Raw genomic sequence first — 25673 nt, forward strand, 5'->3', positions numbered from 1 at the left:
GTACCTCTACAACTGGCACACGCTGCTGGCGCCCTGACTTTCCCCAGCTGTGGCATGGCCATGTTGTCACATTTAAACTAAGATTGCAGCCTCCGGGGGAGACACAGTCTTTTGGTACATGTCTGTACAGGACCTGGCACCATGGGGCCCAGCTCCAACAGGCAGGGGCATTCCTACAATACGGCATTTGTTTCAATACCAATGCCGACACTGAAAATACAGACCGATATTAGGGGCAGCTGGAATGAGCACGTGTTGCTGTTCAAAGAAAAGCTCAGGAGAAGTTCATTTGGAGGGTTATTTTATTGCAAACAATCACTTAGTTAATGGTTACAGGCCATTCTCCTAAGCACAAGGTGAGAGGGCTTTTTCCCATGGCAACAACACTGTCTCCAAGCTCAGCTGGCTTCCAAGCAGTTACTTGGCATTCTTCCAACCATCCATGAAGGGAAAGCAGAATAAAGACCTCGGAGAGGAAGAAAACAAGGGCACATACCAGAATGGTAAAGCTGAAATAAAATGCAACTAACCCAAAGCACAACTGATTCCTGGTGCAGGCTGGCAGAACCATACCCAGGCCTTAGGTCAGTCACAGGAGGCGAGATTCATTCCCAGATAGGATGCCCCCTATACTAAGGCAGAAGAAAAGTCCTTCAAAGGCCATAAGGCGAAGATTTGGAATCCAAGCAGAGCTTTATCAGCAGCAGGAAAGGCATCCGAAACCCATGCAATAAATGAAAGTCAATCCCCAAAACACCAGGGGGCGGGGGAGAGGAAAAAGTCAAAATAAAAAAAATAAAAAAAAAAAAAAAAAACAATCCCCACTAACCAACAAGGAAAAATAAAGTTGAAAGCGTTAGTCACTTTCTTACAACAGGTACATCTAAAAGGGCTCTTGAATGACAGAACAGGGCTTAGCCACTGATCAACTGTGCTGGTTGTGGAAGGGATGTTCTAGAACGGGCAATCCACTGGAATAGCGGTTGCAGAATACGCTATCCTGTAATAAAGCTACTGAAGGACACTATTCAAGAGCAGTCAATTTATCCTGGAATAACTGCTCTGTTTTGGAAGTGCACAAAATTCCAGTGAAATAAAAAGTGGCTCATTCCAGGATAGAGGCTGCAAAGCAACTTCAGTCAATTTCCCGTGTAGACAAGCCCTTAGATTAACTATGCAGCAGAATACCAAGGGTCATGAACTCAGGGAAGCTGATCTGTAAAGGGGCAGAGCCCAAGTTAATGGAGCTGATCCAGAAAGCCAGATGTCCCATGTACAAAGCTCCAGAAGGTGTCCCTAAAGAGGTTCCGTTAAAAAGATGCATTTTAAAAAAAAAAAAAAAAAAAAAAAACACAACCACCAAAACACCCCACAATTGTTAGGCCTTGGTGTGACCCTTTCCGGCTACCTCACATGTAACCAAAAAATTGCTAGTCATTCACCAAACCCACTAGCCACATATCCATTAATTTTTATATCTTCATCCGTGATTTAAAAATATATATATACATATACACACAAATATGTATTAGAAAGGAAAAAAAATTAGAAAGCTTATTCATTATAAAACATTATCCACATATGCCATGTGCATTTTGTGCTCACATACAGCACAAGCCAGATAACGCCTCCGTTCCCTGGCCCTTTCAAATGCCTCTGTGGCTGGATGGGGAGGGGAAACCCGTCCTCCGGTTTTCACAGTGGATTTGTTAAGTAAGGGGGGGCTTGTCCCCTTCCTCCCTCAAGGAAAGGTTTTAATTTACAGCTCATTCAATTAAAACTAGGAAATGAGTTCTACAGTCCATTATATATACACACACATCAAATGTACAATTACGGACACCACTTGACACGTCATTGGCTTCACATCGCGGATGGGTTTGGTTTTTTGGGGGGTGGGGGGGGTTAATGTGGAACCAAGTAGAACGAACATAACCTCAGAAGCCAACAAGAGTCACAGTGCTGGGTCTGTTCTTGAGCTCCAGCTTCAGGAAGTGGGCGGGGAGGGTGGCAAGTCCTAGCCTCTACGAACAGCTGAAACGTGGGATTTCGGCACCTACGTCACTGTCTGCCAATGGGAGCGGGCCACCTAAATACCTATCCAGTCGCAGGGTGGGGTGAGGTTTTTTTTTGGGGGGGGGGAGGGGCAGCATATGGAATCCTCCCCCAAATGCCATGGGCCTGGGATTGTTAAAACAGGCTTTTGGGGGTCACTGTAACAGTCTAGGGAGACCTGACCTGTGTGTGGGTTTGCCCCAACAGGGTTCTGGCAAGGGTGGAGGTGCCTCAGCCATCGAGTGGCCTTGGAATGACACACACGTCTGATCCTGGTGTCACCCCTCTTCCACAAGCAGCAGTCAACTGCAGCTGGGCAGAGATTTCCTCAGACCACTTTTGGGACAGAGTCTCGTGGGATCCCCGCAGCCATGGTACCTGGTGGGGAGGGCAGGCCTTGAGGGAAGGCAGAACAGGACTGAACTCTGATGGAGGCATCCCCTGGCCCCCCAACTGCTGAAGGAGACACACTCCCCCAGGCCTGGGAGGAACAGAGAAGGAGACTGGAGAGTGCAAAAAAGAATCTCTTGGCTCTGCCGCACAATGGAGGGAGCGAGTGCAAATATTCTCTGGCCCCTTCGCCAAAATGGCTCAGGAGGGGGGCACTTTCACTCTCCCCCTGCCCCATCCTTGAACGGAACAGACTCCTCAACTCAGATGCCAGGCATCTGGCTCTCCTGACGCAACTGAGGAGGAATGTTTGGAACCAGGACGTCATCTCCTGAGCCCACTCCATCCCATGGATGAGTCAGCAACGGCACTGGCCACTCCATGCATCGATTTCAAAGGTCCTTGCTGTGTAAGTTTCAGTGTACAGGTGATAAAAGCCAGAGCACACCCCTGCCCGTCTGGCTTGGAGAGGCACACGGGCAGGGGAGAGGCAATTTGTGCAAACCACCGTGAACATGAGCCCTCGTTTTCTCTTCTGGGGGGAAGCCAGGACATTGGTTTGAAGTGACTGTACGTGGCAGCGAGGCTGGCGAGTTAGGAATCTTCCCCAAGGATCTCTGTCACAAAGGAGGCCATGTCAGTCTCTTTGGTGTTGTGCAAGGTAAAGAAAGGATGTTCCTGCCAACGAGAACCAGGACGGCATCAATGTGGGCATGCAGAAATAAAACTGAACACGATCGCTGGCAGGAGTCACAAAGCCAGCACTACATTGGGGGGTTTCTCTCCCCCACCACCACAACCCTAGGCAAATACAGTTAGAAAGTCCCAGACTGGTACATCCATCCTGTTAAAACTCCAGATTGTAGGCCACAGGAGCTGAACTGGACAGATTCATTTCACACTTGCAACCTCTGCTTTTGAAGTCCATGCAAGAGTGTAGGGCAGAAAAGTCTGCCGCCTGGATGACTCAGCCACACTGAGCCACAGATGGCAGAAGCCAGCATAACCAGCTGCTAAGTGTGCTACAGGGTTCTTACTAAGGATGTTAGCATGTAGCTGTTTGCATGGTTAACCGATAGGATTAACCGATGAGCCCAGACTTAACAGCTACACACACCTCCCCCCACCCGCTTGCCTTGCTGCCTCTGTATCAGAGGCAGCAGGGGGGAGGGAGGAGTGGGAGGAGCCAGTGTCTGTGTGTACTGGCTCCGTGGTGTCAGCTGCCCTACCATCCCCTGTGATGCTGCCTCTTTATCAGAGGCAGCGGTGCCAGAGGAAGTGGAGGGGAGGAGACAAACATTGGCTCCTGCCTGTCTCCCCCCCGCCCCGCCCCAGCGTGTAACCATGTAACTGCTGAAAAATTCAATGATTACACGTTTACAAAAATTAACGTTTGCCAACATCCCTAGTTCTTACAGCCCCCAGCTAGGGAGCCTTCGGTCACTAGCTCAAGCTGTAGCAGCTCATGCTCTTAGCTCCACTGGTCCCCACTTCAACCCGCAGCTGTGATGGGTCTAAGCCAGCCAGAAGCGGAGGTGCTAGGGGCAGAGAGGGGAGGCCAAATGCACCTGGCTGGCAGACACTTCAATATTCCTGTTCCCCCTCCACTTGCTCCATGTCACTGACTTGGGATTTAGCAAAAAAAAAAAAAAATTCAAATTGTGCAGACACCCCCACCATTGCTCTAACGCTTCATGACAGGCCCGCTAAAGGGGGGATGGCGAAGAGAGCAATTGCCTAAGGCCTGGGGCTTCCAGCTGCCACCGCTGCTACTGTGGCAGCAACTGGAGCTCTGGGCCCTTTAAATTGCCACCTGAGCGCCACACCATGAGCTCCATGCGGCTCTGAGGGAGCAGCACAGAGGATTAGCTGCCCCCAGCCCCGCCCCTTCGACCAGAGGCCCCGCCCCGCCCCACCCCTTCCAGGAGCATGGAACCTTCCCTGCTTAGTTCCTTTAGCTTTCATTACAGGCCAAGATTACGTGACATCAAAAAATAAAAATCCAGGCTCACCATAAGTTCTAAATAATTCATTCGTTCCGCAGGATTCTTCCTTAAGCTGGAACAGAAAAATAAAATGGCTCATGACACGGTGGCTTCATCTTTGCTGTCCATGGACTAACCAGCATCTCAAGATGGGAGAGAAGGGGGAAACCTCTAAGCCAGCATCCCCTTCTTTCCATCCGGCAACTCCCAGTTCTTCATTCTCTTGGATTATGCAAGTGTTGGCTTTGAACCAGAGCGCCTAGCAAATCAATGAGGCAGGCAAATAGGAGAGTGCTGTCCGACAGCACACAGCCTGGTAATCAGTCAGATGAAACCCTCGCTCTTTCCCTTGTGCGGCCAGAACAGGCGCAAAATATGCCCAAGAGAAGGGAGTCTGGTACCACCCAACCGGGAAGATATTGCATGCTAATACCCAGGGCTAGACAAACCCCGGTGAAAGGCACTCACCAGCTCTGCACTGCACATGTGCGAAGTGCCAGTGAATGGGGCTCGCAGCGCAACCGGCTGAAATCTACTCGCCATGGGCGAGTAGATGCAGCGGTTTGTCAAGCCCTGCTAATACCTATTCCAGAACCACAGGCCCAGCCAAGAGCTGGCAGATTAAAGGGCAGATTCAGCTTAAAATAGTGGCCAAAGCAGGTGAAGACTCCCAGCTGAGACGGCCAACTTCAGCCTTCACCCAATTCAAAGCGGCAGCCCAAGGCAGCATTGGGCGGTAGATGCACCAGGATGCTACAGCCAGTCGCTCTGGGCTGGGTGCCTGCAGCGGAACAAGTCCCCACTGACATTTCAACAGCGTGAACTAGGGAGGCAAGTGACTAGTCAAGTAGTCGACTACCTGATAAGCTTACTGGATAATTGAGTAGTCATTCTACCAGTCGCTTCTCCCCCCGCCCCCACTTGCTGCTTCTATCAGAGAGGCAGCAAGGGGGGAGCAGGAGCCAGTGGGACCCAGCTTAAAAGTCAGTCTCCCCCCCCCCCCCCATCAAGTACTTGATTAGTCGATTAATAAAAATTTAACATCCCTAGTGTGAACCGTACAAAGCACAAGAGCAAGAGCCCTTTACAGCCAGTCCAGCGACGACGGGCAGGAACCCGCACCCATCTGCGGAGCGTTTGCTGCACAGATTGCAGGTGGCTGGTCATTCGGGATGAGGAGATGGGAAAGACTTACAGAGGTGGTGTCCTGAGGCAGAGTAAAGGTACGTTTGGTGCTTTGGTACAAGAGACGAGCATTCAACATAGGGAAGCCTCAGGCAGGAGATGGATGGGGCTCAGCTTAGACACTCACCACTGTGCTGTGAAGTCCACAAACTCCTTTGAGAAGCGATCAGCAGGGAGCTGGGGCGAAGGCTCCTCTACCACTTGCTTGAGTTGCTGGAAGGGGGTGCCCCAGGACTCGTAAGGGAAGCGGAGAATGGCCATCTCAATCTAGGGGGGCAAGGGAGAGAAAAGGCAGCCATGAGGCCTTGGCAGTGTGGAATAGTCATATCCTCAGATTGCTAATTCTCTGAAGTGGGGAGTCTGTGTTGGGTTTGTACAGCACCTAGGAAAACGGGCTGCTGAGTGGTGACTCAGACTCCTGGACATGCAGCAATACCAGCTTCATACTGACAGCCCCCAGGAATACCCCAGGCCCTGATGGCTAGCAGAGTTTCAGTGGGCAGAAAAAAAACAAAAAAAAAAAACAATAAGATTTTTAAATGAACATTTCTTGCTAACATTTTCCAGTTTTTTCATTATAAAAATGAAGCCAGAAGTCAAAATGCTTTTCCACAACACTTTTTTTCCCCCTTCAGTTTTGGCCTCTCAGCCACATATATTCTGTATGTTCCTAGGACATGCCGAAAGACAGGAATTTTCTTAAGGTTCTCTAAGCCGAACACAAGGTATTTCTGAGCTACTTTGCCATATACTTTGCCAAGGCATTTCTAAGTATTACTCTGCCCATTTTCAGTGTTGCATCTGGGCATCTTTTCCAGTTCCTGACACCCTCCTGAGATTTACACTATCCCCCACTGGGAATATTACTACACAAAAAGTACAGCCCATGGAACAGGAAAGCCAATGGAAGAGAATTAGTTAGCAGAGAAGCAGCTATGCGCCAGCTTGGACCTACTATTTTTATCAGCAGTCTTTGCTGCATGATTCAGAGGAAAGCAAAATCTACCAGGCACCCAGTGGCACCACGTAACACTGATCACACAGAGAAAGGGTGTTTCTTGGGTGATAGGCCTATGCCCAGAATTGGAAGATTCAGCTACCTGTACCCTGGCCCGCATAACTTCAAGCGTTCTTGGTCAAAACTAGGCTGCCTCTTTAAAGCCAATAAAAATCTCCAGACTCTTGCCTTGCTGGTCACGGCCGCAGCTGTACCTTTAAGGTACATCACCACACACCCAGTCTCTGTAGCTAAGGTCAGTCAGGGAGCGTGTGCGGTTGGTTCCTAAAGGAGAACTCAGCAGTCCCGTGGCAGAGCGAGCCCCAGGAGGGTTTGGAATGCGTAGAAGCCAGAGTCTAGCTGATTTCATAGCCCGATGCAAGCTGGGCAAAGTTTAGCTTCTGCTGTTTCTGTCCTTAGCTACCACGAGAGATGCCCTGTAAATATTCTACGTGGTGCGGCAAGGGGTGGCGGGGTTGGCACCTCGTTACACAGGTTTCATTACTGCCCTCAGCCAGGAATGGTACAAGTGGAAGAGTCACTAAATAGCTGGCACATGCAAGGATGGGAAGGCAGGAACAAGCCCTCAAAGAGCTCTCTATGGACTCCCTGCAGGGGCACCGGGCACACAATGCAGCAGGATGCTCCGGTCTCATGTTTGATGAGCAGTCTGGGTTCTGACCCTTGCTGCCGGAAACCTGTCTGCAACCCACCCACAGAAAGCCCCATCCGAGTGCTGGCCAACTATCTTGAAAAGGTGCTGGTCTGGAGTCATCAAGCCCCCTTAGGTTACAAAAACAGGAAGCCAGCCCAGAGGAAGATATTAGTAAGAATCACCCAGGGGAGGGGCCGGTGGGGGGGGGGGGGGAGAGCAATCAGCTGCCCGCTGGCAGCATTTCAGCAGAACCCTCCCTGTGGCTTTTAAATGAGAGAATCGATTTCCTCATTTGTACTATCTCAGGTCGCACGGCTTCCTGCCTGTGGGGAGGAAAACTGAAACATGATCGCATTTCCAGGCTGCTGCACAGATGTCCCGTCAGCTCAGCTCAACTCCAGACTGAATGCAAAGTCCAATAGGAAGAAGAGGCAAGAATTGGAGGCTGTGGCGGGGGTTTTGCTGCTGTTGTGAGGGACAGGGAGAGACCATTTGCTAAGGCAGCATGCACAAACTTGCATCTGACGAAGTGGGTCTTGGCCCACGAAAGCGTATGCTCCAATAAATCTGTTAGTCTATAAGGTGCCACAGGACGCCTCGTCACTTTTGCAGACTCAGACTGACATGGCTACCCCTCTGAAACTTAATGGACTATACCTGCTAAAAGCTTGGGGGAAATCCTGAAAGAAAAAAAAAAATTCTACCCACTCAGTCTCTCCTTCTCTTGGAAAGGGAAAAAACATTTCCCAGGAGTTAGCTTCTTTGAGCCAAGAACAGGGATTTCCTTTGCCCTGCGGTGCCAGGAGGGTTCAGATGCTCACTGAAAACAAAAGCTTCTTACACTTGGCAGATAAGCTACCCAAAGCGCTGCCACTACTATGAATCCAATTTGCAGCCAGTTAGCATCATAACTGGCTCGAAACCTTCCGTGTCCACACATCATGTGGCTTAATATCATCAGAGCTGTGTGTTCCCCACCCTCCCTAGTTAGATGTCTTGAGATGGGCGCAACTCACGTCTTGCAACACCCGGGCCCCAAAAGCTGTGCTTTCTGTAACCAGTTTGCCTGGCCCTCCTCCCTCCTACCTCTCTGTCAAGTGGGATATCCCACATTGTAGTGACCCACAGGCTGCTCTGTGTGCATGTCCAGGCACTATGGCCTGGTTTGATATTCCCAGAATGCACTGCTACACAGATCAGTCACATGGCACAAATAGCTGCGCTGGCAGAAAGGCTGTCACCTAGGTATCAACTGAACCATGTTCCTCGTAACCTGCTATGGAAGCTATGCCCCCAACTGACAAGAGGGAAACTAGAGGGCAGGCAGGGCTGTAATTGGCTTCACACAAGCAGCACCCTCTGCATCAGCAGAGCCAGCCTGAACACAAGGGGTATGTCTAGCCTAAGGGGTAAATTAGACTATCCGACAGTTAGTGAAGCGTGGATTTAAATATCCCCCGCTTCATTAACATAAAAATGGCAGCTGCGTTGTGCCGGCTCAGCCGATCGTCAACACAATGCGGCAGTCGAGATGCGGATTGGTCGGCAAGGAAAGCCTTTGCTGACCGATCCCTTATGCCTCCTGAAACGAGGTTTACAGAATCGGTCGGCAAAGGCTTTCCTTGCCGACCAATCCGCGTCTCGACTGCCGCGTTGTGTCGACGATCAGCTGAGCCGGCACTACGCGGCGGCCATTTTTATGTTAATGAAGCGGGGGATATTTAAATCCCTGCTTCACTGACTATGTCGGGTAGTCGAATTTACATGCCTCTGCCAGCAGAGGCATGAAGTCTAGACATACCCAAGGAGTCTACAGCCCAGCCTGACGTTTTCAGTGTTCTGCCAAGGAATTGAAGACCCCCTGGAGCAGGGGAGTGGCTTGGATGCTGCACAAGGCACTTGTGAAAACCACGAGCAATAAATCAGCGGTACAGGGGAAAGTACAGAGACTGGCCAGCCTGTTGAGGGCCAATACTTGAAGACTCTACCGTGCCCTCATCCAGTCATGCTCCTGTTGTAGTGAACAGGAACTGGCCCGAGTAAGACTTCAGGATTTGGCCTCTACTGGAATGTGTCTCCCTGGGGTGGGAGCTTCCAAAACACGTTAAGCATGACCAGGCTAGAAGCCAGATCCAGCTGCCTCTGCCTTCCCCCACCTTGTCATCCAGACCACAGTGCGCGCACCCTTACCATTGTGATGCCAAGACTCCAGACATCAGACTTCACGTTATACCCCTTCTGGTTCAGCTCCGGGTTTATTCTCTCTGGCTGCAGCAACGAGATGGAAGTTAGTGCAACTCAACTGTCCTTTTCCCAGCATAGAAGACAGACAGACGCCTACTAGTGTATTATCCTGGACTACGAAACCCAGCCTGGGTGGGCTCCCCAGGCACTGATGTTAGCGAATAAGAACGGTGGTCTCTAAATGTGACTGATCAAAGCAACGTCTTAAGCAACTTTATCCAACTTAATTTTAACAAGAAGTAGTCTGTATAGTGCCACAGGACTAACAACTACATATAAAGTGTCATGAGCTTTCGTGGGCAAAACCCACTTCCTCAGATGAACGTGAGTGATTTTGCTAATGTTCTTTCCCCACGTGCCACCTCCCACTAATGGCTTCTCCTGGAATTGCCACTGTTATCGGATATGGTGGCGGTCAGGGTGCTAAGCACCAGAGAAAAGGACAGTTCCTGCCCCAAGGAGCTTACAGTCAGTACATAAGACGAGGCGGCAACAGCGGGAGGGAGGGGGCGGTTGTGGAAAGCTGGGAGGACCATGCAAAACAGTGAAACAATCCTCATGAGCTAACTAGCAAGGTCAGCCCACGAAGTCCCTAACCAGTGAGGAGCCAGCCAGCCAACAGGCACCTGCTGCCAACAGCCAGGCTGCTAAGACGATTGTGCTATTCTAAGGACCAAAGATGGCAGGGGAGTAACTTGGGTTACAGTGACAACACTTTGTGTCCAAGCCAACACAGCCCACGCTTAACTACATGAGTATCCCACTGACTCAATTATATGGCTGCACAGCAACTTGCGTAGGGCCAATTACATGCTGCACGTTAATCAAGTGTTTTAAGTGTTTTGCTGAATCGGGGCCTCCGGGGAACATTCCGGGACCGGTTCCATTTCAGGGCAGGCAGCTTGTGTTCAAACTCCCCCATTCTGTTCCTACTTAAAACTAGGCGCTAGGGAGGGGACAGACCCATCCCCAGCTGACCCAAGGCAGAATGCCGTCTCACGATGCCGGACCAGAGCATGCATTCTCACGCACTTACAGCCATGTAGGGTTTGCAGCCAGCATCCATAGTCTTAGCAACCGAGTCCACCAAGTAGCCGCTGATTCCAAAGTCGCACATTTTCACGTGTCCCTCCTTATTAATGAGGACGTTGGAAGGCTTCACATCTAACAGGATTAGAGAGGAGGAGCGGATTACGCCTTCAGTTTAGAAAGCTCAAAAGAAGTGGGCTACAGAGTTCAGGAGGCTTACAACCATAAAGTCAATGTTCTAGCTGCTTAGAGACGTTGCAGGGAATCCTTGCTGAGTCAAGGGGGAGAGGATAAGCCAAAGGAAATAAGACCAGAACTCAAACACTCCACAGACCCTGGATTTCAAGATCATTCACTCTTATTTTTAGCTCACATCGCACTTCTACAGCATCTTATTCCCCAGTACAATGACCTAAGCCTCTACCGCAGGGGTGGGTAAAAAGGCCTCCGCGGGCTGGATCCGGCCCACCAATGGGGGTGGATCTGGCCTTCAGAGGCTCTGCTGCTCCTCCGTCACCAGGACTGAGGGCGGGGGAGCGCCGGAGGCCTTCTCCACTCTGCCTCCACCCTGTGAGCAGCACTTCAAAGTTGCCTTAATTGGCCTGGGGGCGGGAGAGCATGCGAAGCCTCCTCCCGCCCTGCCAGGAGCATGTGGTGCTTTGAAGCACCGTGCACTGCTCGCAGGGCGGGGGGAGAGGAGGGGGAACCGGAGGAGGCTTCGCGTGCTCCCCCACCCCCAAGCCGATCAGGGCCTGGGGGCGGGGGAGCTGCGTGAAGCTTCCTTCACCCTGCCCCAGCCTTGTGAGGAGCCCGCAGCACTTCAAAGTGCCACAGGCTCCTTGCAGGGCGGGAGGAGGTATTCCGCGCTCCCCCACCCCCAGGTCCCGATTGGCCCGGGGGTGGAGGAGCATGCCAAGCCTCTTCCAGGGCATGGGTACCTAGTGGGAAGGGGGGGGGCAATCATGGTCTGGGAGTGGGGTAACCCCACCCCTTCCCATTTAGGCCCCACCCCTTCCAGGTTGGTCTGGGGCTACTTCAAAAAATTTTGAAATGGCCCCCAGGCAAAAGTTATTGCCCACCCCTGCTCTACCTCCTTAGTGGCAGACAGATCCTGAAGCACAGATTAAGTGTCTTGCCCATGGTTGTGTGTCTACTCCAACACCACAAGGAAGAGGACCTAGGTCTCCTGACTTGCAGTCCCAGAGTTTTAACCACGAGTTCATCCTTCAACCAGCTGCTAGGAATCGGAGGGCATTTTTCTAACAGCAGTCTGCAATTTATGCTCAGGAACTGAGGTTGAGAGTCAGAAGTATGTGGAAATGCAATTGTGAACATATTCAAACGGGGAAGGAGAAAAAGGCACAGAATCCTGTGGTGGGTTGTAAGGAACAACTTCAGTGAGTGCAAAACATCAGGGTCAGGCCCTGAGGTTTGAAGCCCCTCTCGAGATGGAGCCCTTTCTGCAAAATGAAGCTAGAAGCCAGACGCACCCAGCACCCTACAGAAATTGTGCCCTTCTAAGGCGGATTCCTGGGAGCGAGAATCGGGCAGGCACGTCATTCTAATCCCTCAGCATTTGCTTACCTCTGTGAATCACTGAGAGTTTACTGTGCAAATGCTCCAGGGCTCGCACAATCTAGGGATCAGAAGAGAAAGAATGTTTTAGACACACTGAACCTCACAGCAGCAGCCTTTCCACGCAAAACAGCCACGAGCACGTGCACAAGCAGGTGGCTCGTACGATTAGCTTCAGGGCAACAGAGCCGGCAACGCATGGTCTCCGTGCCTACAGATGAACATCACAATGCTTAGGTCCTGTGCAGTGCCAAACACTGGGGCACTGCAAGCTTCCAGAGCCCGAGATGGGACGGGCAGGGGGATTATATTGACAGACACCACGCGGAGTTCTCTGGTCAAACGTCAGCCACTCACCGACACAGCGATCTTCCCGAGGATATCCTCGGGGATCGTCATCATCTTCTCTAGCACCTTCTTGTAGAATTTATCCAGAGAGGTGTCCATCAGCTCCATGCAGATCCACACATCGCCCTGATGACGAGAGAAACAGTTTGTGAGGAAGACGAGCCGGAGGAATTCTCTTGCAGTGACTCATCTGGAGATCAAAACAAGGTGGCAGTCCCTGCCCTTTTGATGTGGGCAAACCTGTCAGCTGTTGCTGTATCAGAGCATCAAGTTTGCCTGGGGCATGAAGACGCATGGGCCAAAGCTGCAAGGATCGTACGATGGATTCAGATTTGGGGCCCAGTCCAAAGTACAGTGAAGTGGATGGAAAGATTCTGAGCAGCTTCTGCTGAATGGATCCAGGAGCCAGACACAATGTGCTCCGAACCAGAGCTTTAGCATGGAGGTGGGACAGTGGAGCAGACACACACACCCCACCACCCTGTTTCCTTGACACTTTGTGGATGCAGTACGGTGGCCCAGGATCTACTCCTGGAAAATGGGTAGATCTGTGCTCTGGTGGAGTCCAACCATCCACACACACAGCCCACACAGAATACGAGGATACGGGGTCCTTCAAGAAGCCATTCCAGCCCGTCCCGTAAGCCAACTGAGAACTGAGCTGCCAGAACGCGCCACAGCTAATGCTGCCCTGTTACCTCTCTGAAGAGGGCTCCGTAGAACGTGACTGTATAGAAGCAGTCTACTGTCCTCATGGAGATGTCCAAGTCCATCAGTAGCCTCTTCTGCTCCTGAGTGTTCACGGTCGCTCGGATTCTCTGAGGAAGGAAAATCATGAGCCAATGGTGAAGCTCTTGGGCCCACATGTGACACCTTAGACCTCCCACTAAGTGCCTGGAGTTTTCAGGGCTGCATTTTAGCCTAACCTTCACTGGGCCTTTCATTATGCATCTGCAGTGCTGGAGGGGCACAGAATTACCCCACACTTTAATCTAGAGAGGTGCATGGGCCCCCGATTTCAAGGACATGTAGTTGGGTATCTAAGGGATAAGAGTCTCCACTATCATTGGCTGACTCCCTGGTAGGTACTGAAGCATGCCAGCACCTGAAGGGAACTTGGATGTCCAAGTGGCCAACATTGCCCGTTCAAGTGGCCGACATGGAAGGTCCGAGTGGCTGGAGTTTCAAAGTCTGCTTCATGTCCTCCAGGAGCAGTGCTCCATTCCCTGCAGAAAGGTGGGTTCTGGTCGGGCCTTCCCCCTCACCTGGGAAGAGCCTCCCAAAATCCACCCCCAGCAAAGAGAATGGCGGAGTCCCACATGGAGCTAGGCGGGGTCTCGCTCACATCTAAGGGCCCAAGGAGCTCTTCTCCCAGAGACAGGGCCTCAGCCCAACAGCCGGTAGAGTCACCTGGATTGCATCCACGCCAACAGGAGCGGAGCTGGGTTTCTAGCGGCTCCTTGCTGGTTGGATCCTCACACCCCCCCTCACAGGAGAGCCCAGCATGCTGTTCTCACCTTGACAGCCATGATGGTGCCACTCTGCGCGTGTCGGACTTTCTCCACCACTCCATAGGCCCCACGACCCAGCTCTGAAATGGTCACCAAGTCATCGGCCTCCACTTCGAAGTTCTGCAGGAGAGAGGGCAAGTTACAGGCTACCACAACACTGACAGGAAGTAGAAGAAACAAGACTAAGAGCTGAGCAGCTATAAACTTTCCCCGCCCCACACACGCGCACACACACACGTTGCCACACTGAAAAAACGGGCATCAACCACGAACCGGGCCTTGACCAGAAGCATCCACCCCAGACATTCCCTTTGATGGGATGGCAGCACACCAGTATCGTTTGGTCAAGAGTCCTGCTACAGGCGGCATTCCAGGACTAACAGCCTGCTGCCTATGTTAGATATTGTGTATGTAACGGAATAGTTGTGTGACCGCATGAAATCTTAGCGGTCACAGGATTATTCAATAGTCCCTGGGGGTGGGGCCAGCAGCCAGTGGGCTCCTGGCCCCCCTCCTAGGGAACCGCTACCACCCTGTGCTGCCTCCCTGCCCTCTCCCCGATGCTGCTGTAGAGGTAGCAGCGTGGGGGGGAGGGGCAAGGCAGCACCATGGAGCTGGTGCTGGGGGAACCCACTTTCAAGCCAGCTCCCCTCACTGCCTCTGTAGGAGGCAGCAAAAAGGGGGGGGGTAGGTGGGTCCGCAGAGCTGGCTCGCATAGGGAGCCTGCCTGAAAGCTGGCTTCCTGAGCATATCGGCTCCACCCTGCCCCCTCTCAAGGGGGGCGGGGCAGGCAGATCCAGTGCTCATAGGGAGCCTGCTTAAATCCTGCTCCTCACCTCACAAGCTCCCACTCCCCTCCTCCCCACTGCTGCTGCTTTTGATACAGAAGCAGCAAGGGGGGAGGGTAGTGCATGTAGTCGACGACACGTGGACATCCCTAGTCTAGGCACCGCTGGTGAAGTTACTCCTCAAGTGGCAGACCTGTACCGTGGGTTCCAGGTTTCATACCCATGGACCATTGTGTCTGTAAGTAGGTCAGACACCCAACGACTTCATCTGAGAGGGGACCAGGGCAGGAGAAGCTGCAAGCGTGCCCTTTCCAAAAGTGCTAAGCAGCCTGTTTTTCACTTGTCCCACCACAACTTTCCTATGAGAAGAAACACGGTGGCACTGCCATTGGGCATGCCCAGCCTTGCTGGAAAGCAGCAGCGTCCGGTTGAGACCGGCTCCGTACGTGTTGTCACCATGGCACGGGAGATACGACCATGCAAAAGGAAGACATCCCCCGCCCCTTAGGCCTAACAGCATCCAGTGGGTTGAAGTCTGACTTGAGAGCCTCAGAGAACCTCCTCCTCCCCAGACTCCTGGGAAGCTGGCTATGTCCCAGCTAACTGAAATGCATCAAAACATGAACATCTCCCCACTAGGGTTGCCAGATGGTTTAACCAAAACCACCAAACCACTCCCCAGCCCCAAAAGACACACAAGGAAAAACATTCTGTTGAGGAAAAAAGGGGGAGACCAAAGTTTTTGAGCAAAAGAAAAAAAAAAGAATAGGACCTCGACAGCAGTTAAGCAACAACAACAACAAAAATTAAAAAATCAGCATGGCCCCTTTAAGAAGAGGCTTTTTTTTTGCCAGCAGTCATTTTGTTTTTCTTTCCAATCACAAGACAAGCCCCTGTGGAACCAGGTAAGCGGGGTGAGGGGGGGTGTCTGGCGGGGGACCCGAGGGGTTCGGGGGCTGAATGTGTTCTAGGGTAGCCAGGTGTCCGGTAGTTACCCGGACAGTCGGGTATTTTCGCCTCCTGTCTGGTTTAAAAAAAAAAAAATCAGAAAATACCGGGCATTTTAGGTGTCCGGTATTTTCTGATTATTTTTTTTAAACCAGACAAGAGGCGAAAATACCCGACTGTCCGGGTCAATACCTGACACCTGGCTACCCTACTCCCCACGTGAATCCACAGTCCCACTACACCCGAACTGCAGTCAGAGATGTGGGGACCCGTGCTGGGCTTTTGCCTCAACTGGCTTGGGGACAGTTCACCTCGACAAACTCCCAACCGTGGAGGCAGCATGGACTGGGCCAGCTCTCCACCGCAGGGTGGGCGTCTGCAACGTTACAGGAGTCACAGACGTCAGCGCACGCAGATTTCACTGGGAGAGCGGCACCTCACTTGCTACTCAGCGTCCTCGGAAGCCTGCCACTGCGCTGCCAGGTTATCGCCTCGGTAGGCAATTTAAACTAGGGAGGTGAATGGTTAACCAGGTGGGGCTGGATCCAGACCAGAGGGGCCTGATGCCGGGTGCTTCAGCCTGGCCAGAGCAGCCCCTGCCCATGGCTAAACCTAATGTCTAACCAGTTAACTGAGTAAATGGGATTTTACATCCCTAATGTAAACAGGACAGTGAACTGGGCTCAGCATAGCCCGAGGGCCTCCGCACCACCGGCCCACCGAAAAGCTTTGCTCAAGCCTGTGAAATCAATTAAACACAGACTGGCACCTCACAGCCACCTCAGGTGAACTCTGCTGATGCCAGGGGAGACACGCTGTTCGGCTAAGACAGACACATGCTGGCTACTAGAGCAGCCTGGGTCCTGTAGGTTTTCCAGGCCCCACGTCTGAGAGAGTTGGTAAAATGGAAAAGCAGATTCTTAGCTGCCTCCCTCCCTCCCCAGGAGCTGTATAAAGCCCAATGTTCCACTAATACTTGGCAGGCAAAGCCCAGTATTTTATCCCTTAAGAGCCAGGGCAACCTGCCATTGCAGGAGGCAGCTGAAGCTGTTGGTTCAAAGTTTCAGGACACTGAAATTGCTCCTCTGGCAACACAAGCTGCAAGCTGCAATCTGAGCTAAACGCTGGCAATCTGAGCTAAACGCTGGGTCTGCTCGATCCTGAGTCATCTTGCATTCCAGAGGAAGTTCAGGGAAGCCACACATCATCCTTGGGACCCTAACAAGACCTCCAGCAGCCCTGAGAACTCTAACCCTGTCCATCCCCTGCCCCATTCTGCTTTGCAAACTTTTCATGCACCAGCCAAGGAGTAGGGAGAAGCACAATCAACAGATCATTAGGGAACCTTATCTAGGGGCATGCACAGAGAAACTATTCCAAGAAACCCTCCACTTGCTGCTGCTTTAAACAGACGTGTACCTTAAATAATGGAGATTACCTATCTCCTAGAACTGGAAGGGACCTTGAAAGGTCATTGAGTCCAGTCCCCTGCCTTCACAGCAGGACCAAGTACCACCCTGACAAATTTTTGCCCCAAATCCCTAAATGGCCTCCACAAGGATTGAACTCACAACCCTCGGTTTAACAGACCAATGCTCAAACCACTGTGCTATCCCTCCCCCTAACCTTAACCTTGGGACACACAAGGAATCTCATTCAGCACTGATAAGGGCCTATGTTTTTCTAGTTGTGAAAATGGATTAAGGAGAGAAAAAGGTTACCCTGCAGCCCTAAGACATCCATAAGTCCCTTGTTTGAAAGGAAAGTCTCTCATGCTTTCGGTTTGGCCACCACTTTCAGACAGCAAGGCTCTGAACTGAAACCCTTTATCTATTAAAAGCAGCATTTTTAAAAATGATTAACACTTACAAATACTGGGGTCAAAAGAGGGTTTGGGAGTGGAAGCGGACAGCTCGCAACTCCCCCTCGCATCTAATAACTTTGCGACCCCTGCAAGGGTCATGATTTCCAGTTTGAGAACCCCTGTTTTCAAGGAACAATACATGGTTTTCAGCATATAACCCCATGAATTCAAGGCCACTGGAAATGGGAAAAAATGGACTTCTGTCTTACTTACTCTTCCTTGGAAGAAAGGCCTGAAAGTTAATTCTTCCCCAAACGTCCCAAAAAAACCCAACAAGAGTTGTCTTACTGGTGACACCTCAAAATGTAATCTTGCCTACACTAGGAGAGTCTGGCCAGCTGCAGAACCAGCCAGACTGTCCCGAATAAAAAGATAACTGGAGATGAACAAGAGGACACCATTAGAACAACGTGGTCTTGAAAAGGTCCAAAACAAACTCTACATAAATAGGACTAGGGACAGACTTCCCTGGTGGCAGGTGGGGTCTGCTCCTTCCTCTGAAAGCCCTGCCACTGGCCATTGCTGGATCCAAGATACTGGACCAGGTGGACTGATTAGGGATGTAAGTGACTAGTCAGCTATCAAGTAGGAGTCAAGTAGTCACTCAACTAGTTGCTTCACCCTCCCCACCCTTGCTGTCTATCAGAGAGAGGCAGCAAGGAGGGGAAGCAGGAGCTGGTTGGGAATCAGCTTAAAAGCCGGTTCCCCCAGCACCATCTCTGCAGAGGGTAGGGGAGGCAGAGGCATCCCTGGTGCTGTGCCTCTCCCTTTGAAATGTACAAGAGTCGCAGGCAGCTCTTGTACATTCGAAGGGAGCGGCACAGCGGGATAGAGAGAGCCCTCCTTACCAACTAATCGAGTAGTCGATGGAAATACTCAATGAGTTGATGAATGGAAATTTATCATCCCCAGGTCTGATCCAACCTAGCAACTCCTGCAACATCTCTCATACCGAGGAAGTGAAAGCTGGTTAATTAAGGAAGGGATTTTTAATTGAGACTGTTCAACTGTGTTACATTTAACATCTAAGAGAGTCAACTCCACTTATCCCTTCTAACGTGGGCTCGAATAGCTTCTAGCACCTCTGAGAGGCACCCAGGGGAGCCTCCTCCAAAGTGATGAAGACGAGACTTGATGTTCCAGCTATTTCTAAGGGGAGAGGTTTTTTAAACACACCTTTCTGGACATCTTTATACACAGTGAGGAGCAGAAAGGCAGACACCCCCTTCTGCTCATTGCATCATCAGGTGCATAGACTAGAATTGCAGAATATTAGGGTTGCAAGCGCCCTCGGGAGGCCATCAAGTCCAATCCCTGCTCAAAGTAGGGCCAACCCCAAGTGAAGTTTGTTACGTTACAGCTCTCGTTACCAGGCAAAGCAGGATTTAAGCAGGGGAACGTAGCTGGTGAAGTAGGACATTTGCATGGCTGCTGGTGATGGCAGAATACCCTCTTCTCCCTCCCCAAGTCTCTCCTCCTTTCCATCTAGGTATTATATGACCATCGTCACCCTGGTATCTATGCACCTCACAGCTAGGAACGGATTTTATCCTTACAACGCCCCTGTGAGGTAGGGACATGCGAGCCCCATTTAACAGACAGGGAATGGAGACCCAAGGCAGATTAAGTGACTTGCCTAAGGTCATGCAGGGTGCATGTGCCCAAGCTGATTCCCCCCTTCGAGCCCACCCCACGGCTCCATCTGCTAGATCGGCCTTCTTCCCCTACGTGTTCATGGGCTGGCTTCTACCCTGAGATTTTTGCACACACCAATTCAGCACCATAGAGACCAACCCCTTCCTCACCCCCAAGACCCGTGCAAGGAAGCCGCGAGCACTCCTCCAAGCCGGCTGAAGCCCTCCCTTTGCCAGGCAAGATTGGAATGGCCCCAGGTTTTGCTTTGGTCTTCGGGAAATCAACTATTTACATAGGTGAAGTGATGAGGAAGGGTTGGTAAGGCAAGACGTTTGTTACCCAAGAGGGGGCTCTGCTCCCGAAGCAACACCTGACAGTTACACCCAGAGCGGAGGGGGAACCCTGCTGGGTGCTGAAGAGCAAAGCCCATGATGCAACCGATGGTGTCCAGCCATAAAGAGCCCTCTTTGCACTCGACACCAGGCTGTGTCAGAGGAGAGCTCTGCTGCGTGCTACATATTAACCCCGAACACAGGCCAGTAAAATCCAGATGTCTGACACCCAGATGGTCCAGGAAGCAGGGGAGTTCCACGCCTGAGCTCAGCCATAAGGCATGTATTGCCCGGCAAAGGAAGACGCCAGCCGCTTCCCACGCAATGAGCACATCCTGGAAGGGGACAGGCCAGCAAACAGAGCGAGGTAGGCCGAAGACTTGCGCAAATCACAGCCCAAGGGGGCTGATGCCACCAGACGCAGATGCAGCCATAGGCTCCCCGGAGAGCGTCCGCACTGCCTCTGCAGCAGACATCCAGTGAGTGCTCCAATTTATTCAGGCATTCGCATGAACCACTTCCAAAAGCCGCTCCTTCCCTGCGAAGGGCCGAGGGAGTTCCCCACACAGCGCTCTGCCAGGAACGTCCTCCCCGCTGCTCGCCATGGTCTGAGCTCCCACCCGCCAGGATGACTAACCCCCTCCATGCTGGGCCAATGCCCGATAGGGTGGTTTAGGGTCAGGGTGTGAACATGTAACCGATGAGCCTCGTCAGTTAACCTTCACGGTTACACACAGGCTTCACCTGGCGCTGCTGCCTCTGTCTCAGAGGAAGCAGCACAGAGGGAGCTGGTACTCGCAGGGTGCCGGCTTTTAAGAGACAGCAGCGAGGGGGTGGAGAGGCAGGCAACTCCACGGAAGCTGGTACCTGCCTGCCCTCTCCTCTCCCAGCACGGCTGCCTCTGATACAGAGGCAGCACTGCAGGGGGGCATGGGAACCGATACACATGGAGAGACAGCTTAAAAGCCACTTCCCTGCTGGGTGTAAACACAAAACCACTGAAAATGTCAGCGGTTACGTTTACCTAAATAAACGCATTTTAACTTCCCTATTTGGGGTCACAAGGCACATTTTTTATTGGTTGTGATGACACACTCGACTACAGGGGTTTCAAGGCACAATCGCAAGGTGCCTCAATGCTTCCTCTCGGCCCAGGCTGACTCCCTGCCTCCTGCTGCTCCAGTCTCAAGTGCAACCAACACCAAAGTCCCTGCGTCCCAGGGAGCCAAAACAAGACTCCTGAACACAGCAGGGAAGAAAGGGGCCCGTTGGCATGTTCATACAGCAGCCTAAGGAGGGGAAAGGAGCTGCTGGCATCTGCCAGAGAGGGAGGGGACATTAATGTCCAGCCATTTCCATCAGAGCTGTTTGCATGAAAAGCAGGTGGCAAGTGCCATGTAATGCTGCATGCTCAGAAGCATCTCAGGTCCCTAAACCCAAGGGGGGCAGCCTCCAGCTCTGCACTGGGACTCCCATCCATACACCCTGATTGGCTTGGGAGTTGGAGAGTGTGTGAAGTCTTTTCCCCCCACCTGGAGAGAATCACCAGCTGTTTTAACAGCTGGCAGTTCCCTCTAGGCGCTGCAGAAGGAGGAGACTTTGCATGCTTACCCCTGCCTCCAAGCCAATCAGGACCTGCAGGTGCAGGGAGCATGTGAAGTCCCTCGCTCCCTGCCCCCGCCCTGCCAGGGGCACACAGTGGCTAGAGAGAACCACCAACTGTTTTAAAACAGCCAGCAGTTCCCTCTGATGCGGTGTACCCCTGGCAGGGGGAGGAGACTTCACGTGCACCCCCATCCCCAGGTCTCGATTGGCCTGGGGGCTGGAGGGCAGCAGGGTGGCTGTGGGACAGATTCACTGGGCCAGATCTGGCCTGCAGAGTCTGTCTTGCCCACCAGATTTAAGATGAACTGAGCATGCTCAGTAGCTCTGCTGAAGCCACTGCCCTTCTCTGTGCCCACACTATACGTAAGTTTCTGCTAACTACATTTTACAGTGGGGTTAAAAAAGGGGCTAAGCAGAGGAAGGGAGCAAAACTGACTGGGCAGGCAGGTGAAGCAGCTGCACGCAGGGTTAGAAGATCTAGATCTTGTCTGTCTTGCCACTCACCCGGGGAGAAAGGTAAGCAGCTAGTTTTAGCTCTTCTGCAAGGCACTATTTTTAGCCCCCCCTGCAAACAGTCTGACATAGCCCCGAGAGGGCTAGTAACAAGAGACCCAACTAGCAGAGGCAGCAACTATTTCCAGCTGGTGTTTTTCACTAGCTCACAAGGCATCGCAGGGTAAATCCAAGGGAGACAGGAGAGGAAAGGCGTGGAGCCACGGAAGGGTTATGGTGCCAACACCCAGGCATGGCTTCCCTTTAGAGACCTGCAATGAATAGGCCTGGCAATCAGCAACACAAGCAGGGCTTTGTTAGGGAGCGTGCACTGAGCTCATGCCGACTGACTGCAGCTCTGTGCACGCTGGGGGTGGGGACCTTCACCTCGGGGTGAGGTCACATTCTGTCCCTTCTGCAGAGCAAGCTCACTCCCTCACACAGGGCTGCAACGCAGTCCACTGGCCCTGTGAGAAGGCAAACATTGAAGCAGGCCACACATGCCATGTTGCCCTGCAGGGACTGCCCGCAGAGAGAAGAGCCCTACTACTGCTGCCAGGGGAGGCAGAGCTCACATCTGGGGGCTGAGAAAGGAGGGCTGTAATACCAGTCCTGCAGGTGAGGGATCAGGTCTGTTCTCTGCAGCCCACGGGTTTTGTTTCAGGAGCACAAGAGCTTTGCACATGCACAGCAAAAGTTTCTATCCTGAGGGGTCCCACGGGATCTAATGAAACAAAGCTGCACCTACATGGACAGCAGTCGACCCAAGTGATGACGGCATTCAGCCGGCATGGCTGGTGCCTTGCAGACGGATGCACGGCTGACCGTTGGGCATACTCCCGAAGGGTGCAAGTATCAATAGAAAGTGTGAAGCACGCTGGGTGCAGCGCGCCACCATTCTATGCAATGTCTTCGGGAGAAATTTTGCATGTGTGTTGTGTGACAGAAATGACTTGCCCAGGGATCTCTGGAAACTAAGGGTCAAGTTCCCAGCATGCAACTTTCTCCAGCCCATAATGTTACCCATAGCTCATACTTTTCATGGTTTTTTTTGTTTTTTTGTTTTTTTTTAAAGTCTCTCAAATCCACACAGCACATTTGGCTGTCTGCTATCTGGGACAGAAAGAGGGAACCCGCCAAGCTCGGCTCTGTTCTCATGAACTCTGTGGGGCTGATGGCGTAAAGGAGACAGACTAGGGCCCAGAAGATCCAGTTCTGTCACCGATTTTCTGTGTGATCTTGGACAAGCCTCTTGCCCTTCTCTGTCCCTCAGCTTCGCCGTGTAGAAAAGAGACAGAGACAATCAGGGATGTGAATGGGTAATGGTTAATCTGCACTCAGCAGCCCCACTCTGTGTGGGGCGAGAAGGAGCAGCCAGCACCGCCTCCTCCCTGCCCCCTCTCCCAGGCTGGAGCAGCTCCTGCATGCAGCTGGGGTGGAGGGTGGGGGAGACGCACTCCAGCTCATCTACCTTTTAATGGGTTAACTGATTAAGCACTACAGATAGCTCAGTGGTTTGTGCACTGGCCTGCTAAACCTAGGGTTGTGAGTTCAATCCTTGAGGGGCCATTTAGGGGTCTAGGGCAAATCTGTCAGGGATTGTACTTGGTCCTATTGTAAGGGCAAGGGACTGGACTTGATGACCTCTCAAGGTCCCATCCAGCCCTATAAGAGAGGAATATCTCCATATATTTTTAACTGATTGAACGGGATTTTACATCCCTAGAGACAATGCTGCTTCACCTGAAGGTTCCTGTCTGAGGCATAACATGCCAAAGATGTATTATCTACACAGCCCTGGTGATGGCCCCCACCTCTGAGGTGAAGGGGGTGGCTAGGCTGAAGGTGGGTGCATAGGACAGCAAAATGGGGGAGGTATTTTGGGCAAGCTTCCACCTCTCACACTAAGGGGCCAGGGGATCCCCGCGTGTCCACGCACAGAAGACGACAACATCTCTCTTGAACGGTGCTGCCTTGAAGGGGTCCCGCCCGAGGCACCGCACAATGGGGTGTGTCAGCCTGGTCTGGATTAGGGATGGAAATGCGCCTTTAAAATGTTAACCAGATACAATTTTAATCATTTAACTGGTTAAATGGGGACCAGACAGCCCGCAGGGGCCTTCTCCAGCCAGCCAGGGTCTCCCCAAGCTATGTCATGCTGCCGTGGGCCTGGCCGGAGGCCTCCCCAACCACAGCAGGGCAGGGGCCTGGTAAGGGTGATGCTTACTGGGTAACCGCTTAACCCTTTCCATCCCTGCTCTGGATTTCCGAAGACCACAGGATTTTGCAGTCCTGCTATACAGATTCCTTGCCCACCTCCCGCTAGAATCACTGCTGGGGTTATTCCTTTCCATGCTGGAGAACAAGGACTCCACTCCAGCTGGCCTGTGAGCTGCATCATCCCATTGCTCGGACTCTCAGCACCTACCCCAAACCGGATGGAGTTCTCCGGCCTGTGCCATGCAGGGAGTCAGGCTAGAGGATCGGAATGGTCCCTTCTGGCCTTAATAAATTGCTCAGCAGCACTGGGCAGTGTCTCAGATTTTACCACAAGGTTCACTAGCTCCCCATCCCATTCAGTCATTCACCTTCTACACCAGTGAGGGACAAGCTTTGGCTCCCAAACTCCTGCCCAGGGATGCTAGGCCCCTGCCCCTCCCCTTCCTTCGCCCCTCTGCTCGCCATGCTACCAAGCTCCTGCTGGGCAGCGCAGTGCCACATGCCGGGGTGCAACGGGTAACAAGGTTGGGGGATGGAAGTGGGGGGGCTGCAGGTCACGGAATGGGGAGCAAGGGGGTTAAATAAGGTGGGGGGGTCAGAGGTCAGGTCACACCTGGTTGTTAGGGGAGGCACAGCCTCCCCTACCCACCCTCCATATAATATTGGAACCCTCATGAGGCTTTCAGGCCAAAAATTCTCTCTCTTTTTCTCTCTCCTCTTCCCCCCCCCCCCCCCGGTGTAGATACTCTTAACTGCTGGAGAAGGTTTTGCTGACTGAAAAAGGAACCCATTTGTAGAAACACCCCCACCCCAGAGGCAGCAGGAGACACGTTGCTACCAGACCGAACTCAATGCTCTTAGAAAAAGCAAGACCAGCTCTCTGGACATTTGACAACTGGCGAGACAGACAGACGGATCTGACAAGTTCAAGTAGTGAAGCGCAAGCCAGGACCGGAAGAAGGAAAAACCATTGGAACGTACTTTATCTCCAATCGTAATGAAGGTTCTGGAGTCCAAATTCCTTGGAGGCCTGCATGGAGGGGGGGAAGAGAGAAACACATTACAGCACACATCCCCGACCTCCTTGCCACACCACAACAGAGTGCAAATTGTCCACATCCCACGGTCCTCTACAAATACAGGTTTCTCTCCCACCAGCACATACGTAGCTTTCCTCACGCACGGCGCTTCCACGCAGGATTCAAGCCATGCACATGCACCAGCGTCTGTTGGGGCTGGGCCATAGCCCACCAAGAGGAGTCAATTACTTCAGGTGAGCAGACAAGCAATGGGACAGAGTCTCTCACGCCAGGAGATCAGCCAGAGACACCAATATAGGAGTCTAAGATTTCATAATGGACTAGACCAGCCAGTCACACCATGGCATCTACCCATCCACACGACATACAGGATGAAAACCCCAGCTCCAGAAGAGAGAAGCTATTTTCTAGATGAGATGATCTTTCTGCGGAAGAGCCCGTTTCACGCACCCCTGACATGCAAGCAGGCAGAACATTTTAGTGGCATTATGCTGTAATGGACACTAGCTAGTTGAATGGTTTTTTGGGCGGTTCCTTACTAGGGATGTAAGTGATTAGTTGACTATCCCATAAACAGAAGCTTCTCAGATAGTCGACCAGTGATGTGACTAGTTGCTTCCCCCACCCTTACTGCCTCTATCAGAGAGAGGCAGAAATGGGGGGGGGGGAGAGCAGGAGCCAGTGCTGGGGGAGCCAGCTTAAAAGTTGGTTCCCCCCAGCACCATCTCCGCGGGAAGCAGGGGAGATGAAGGCAGAGCAGAAACGGCGTGAGCAG

The 25673-nt window shown here is 52.1% G+C and overlaps 1 protein-coding gene across 11 annotated transcripts in view; it reads right to left on the reverse strand.

The window, feature by feature from the left end:
- Positions 1 to 284: 284 nt before the first annotated feature.
- The window catches only part of MAP2K3 (mitogen-activated protein kinase kinase 3), a 98235-nt gene continuing 72846 nt past the window's right edge, over positions 285 to 25673 (reverse strand). For all 11 annotated transcript variants that reach the window (XM_075899708.2, XM_075899702.2, XM_089769302.1 and 8 more), the window contains 10 exons: positions 24840 to 24888; positions 13981 to 14094; positions 13162 to 13281; positions 12473 to 12589; positions 12125 to 12176; positions 10548 to 10675; positions 9458 to 9535; positions 5743 to 5882; positions 4458 to 4503; positions 285 to 3123 (listed from right to left, as the gene is read on the reverse strand). In XM_075899708.2, coding sequence (XP_075755823.1) covers positions 3040 to 3123; positions 4458 to 4503; positions 5743 to 5882; positions 9458 to 9535; positions 10548 to 10675; positions 12125 to 12176; positions 12473 to 12589; positions 13162 to 13281; positions 13981 to 13992 — 777 coding nt within the window. In that variant the 5' untranslated portion in view covers positions 13993 to 14094; positions 24840 to 24888 and the 3' untranslated portion in view covers positions 285 to 3039. The remainder of the gene's footprint in view (positions 3124 to 4457; positions 4504 to 5742; positions 5883 to 9457; positions 9536 to 10547; positions 10676 to 12124; positions 12177 to 12472; positions 12590 to 13161; positions 13282 to 13980; positions 14095 to 24839; positions 24889 to 25673) is intronic.

This window comes from Pelodiscus sinensis, chromosome 15 (genome assembly GCF_052426305.1).
Source record: "Pelodiscus sinensis isolate ZL-2025 chromosome 15, ASM5242630v1, whole genome shotgun sequence".
Lineage (NCBI taxonomy): Eukaryota > Metazoa > Chordata > Testudines > Trionychidae > Pelodiscus > Pelodiscus sinensis.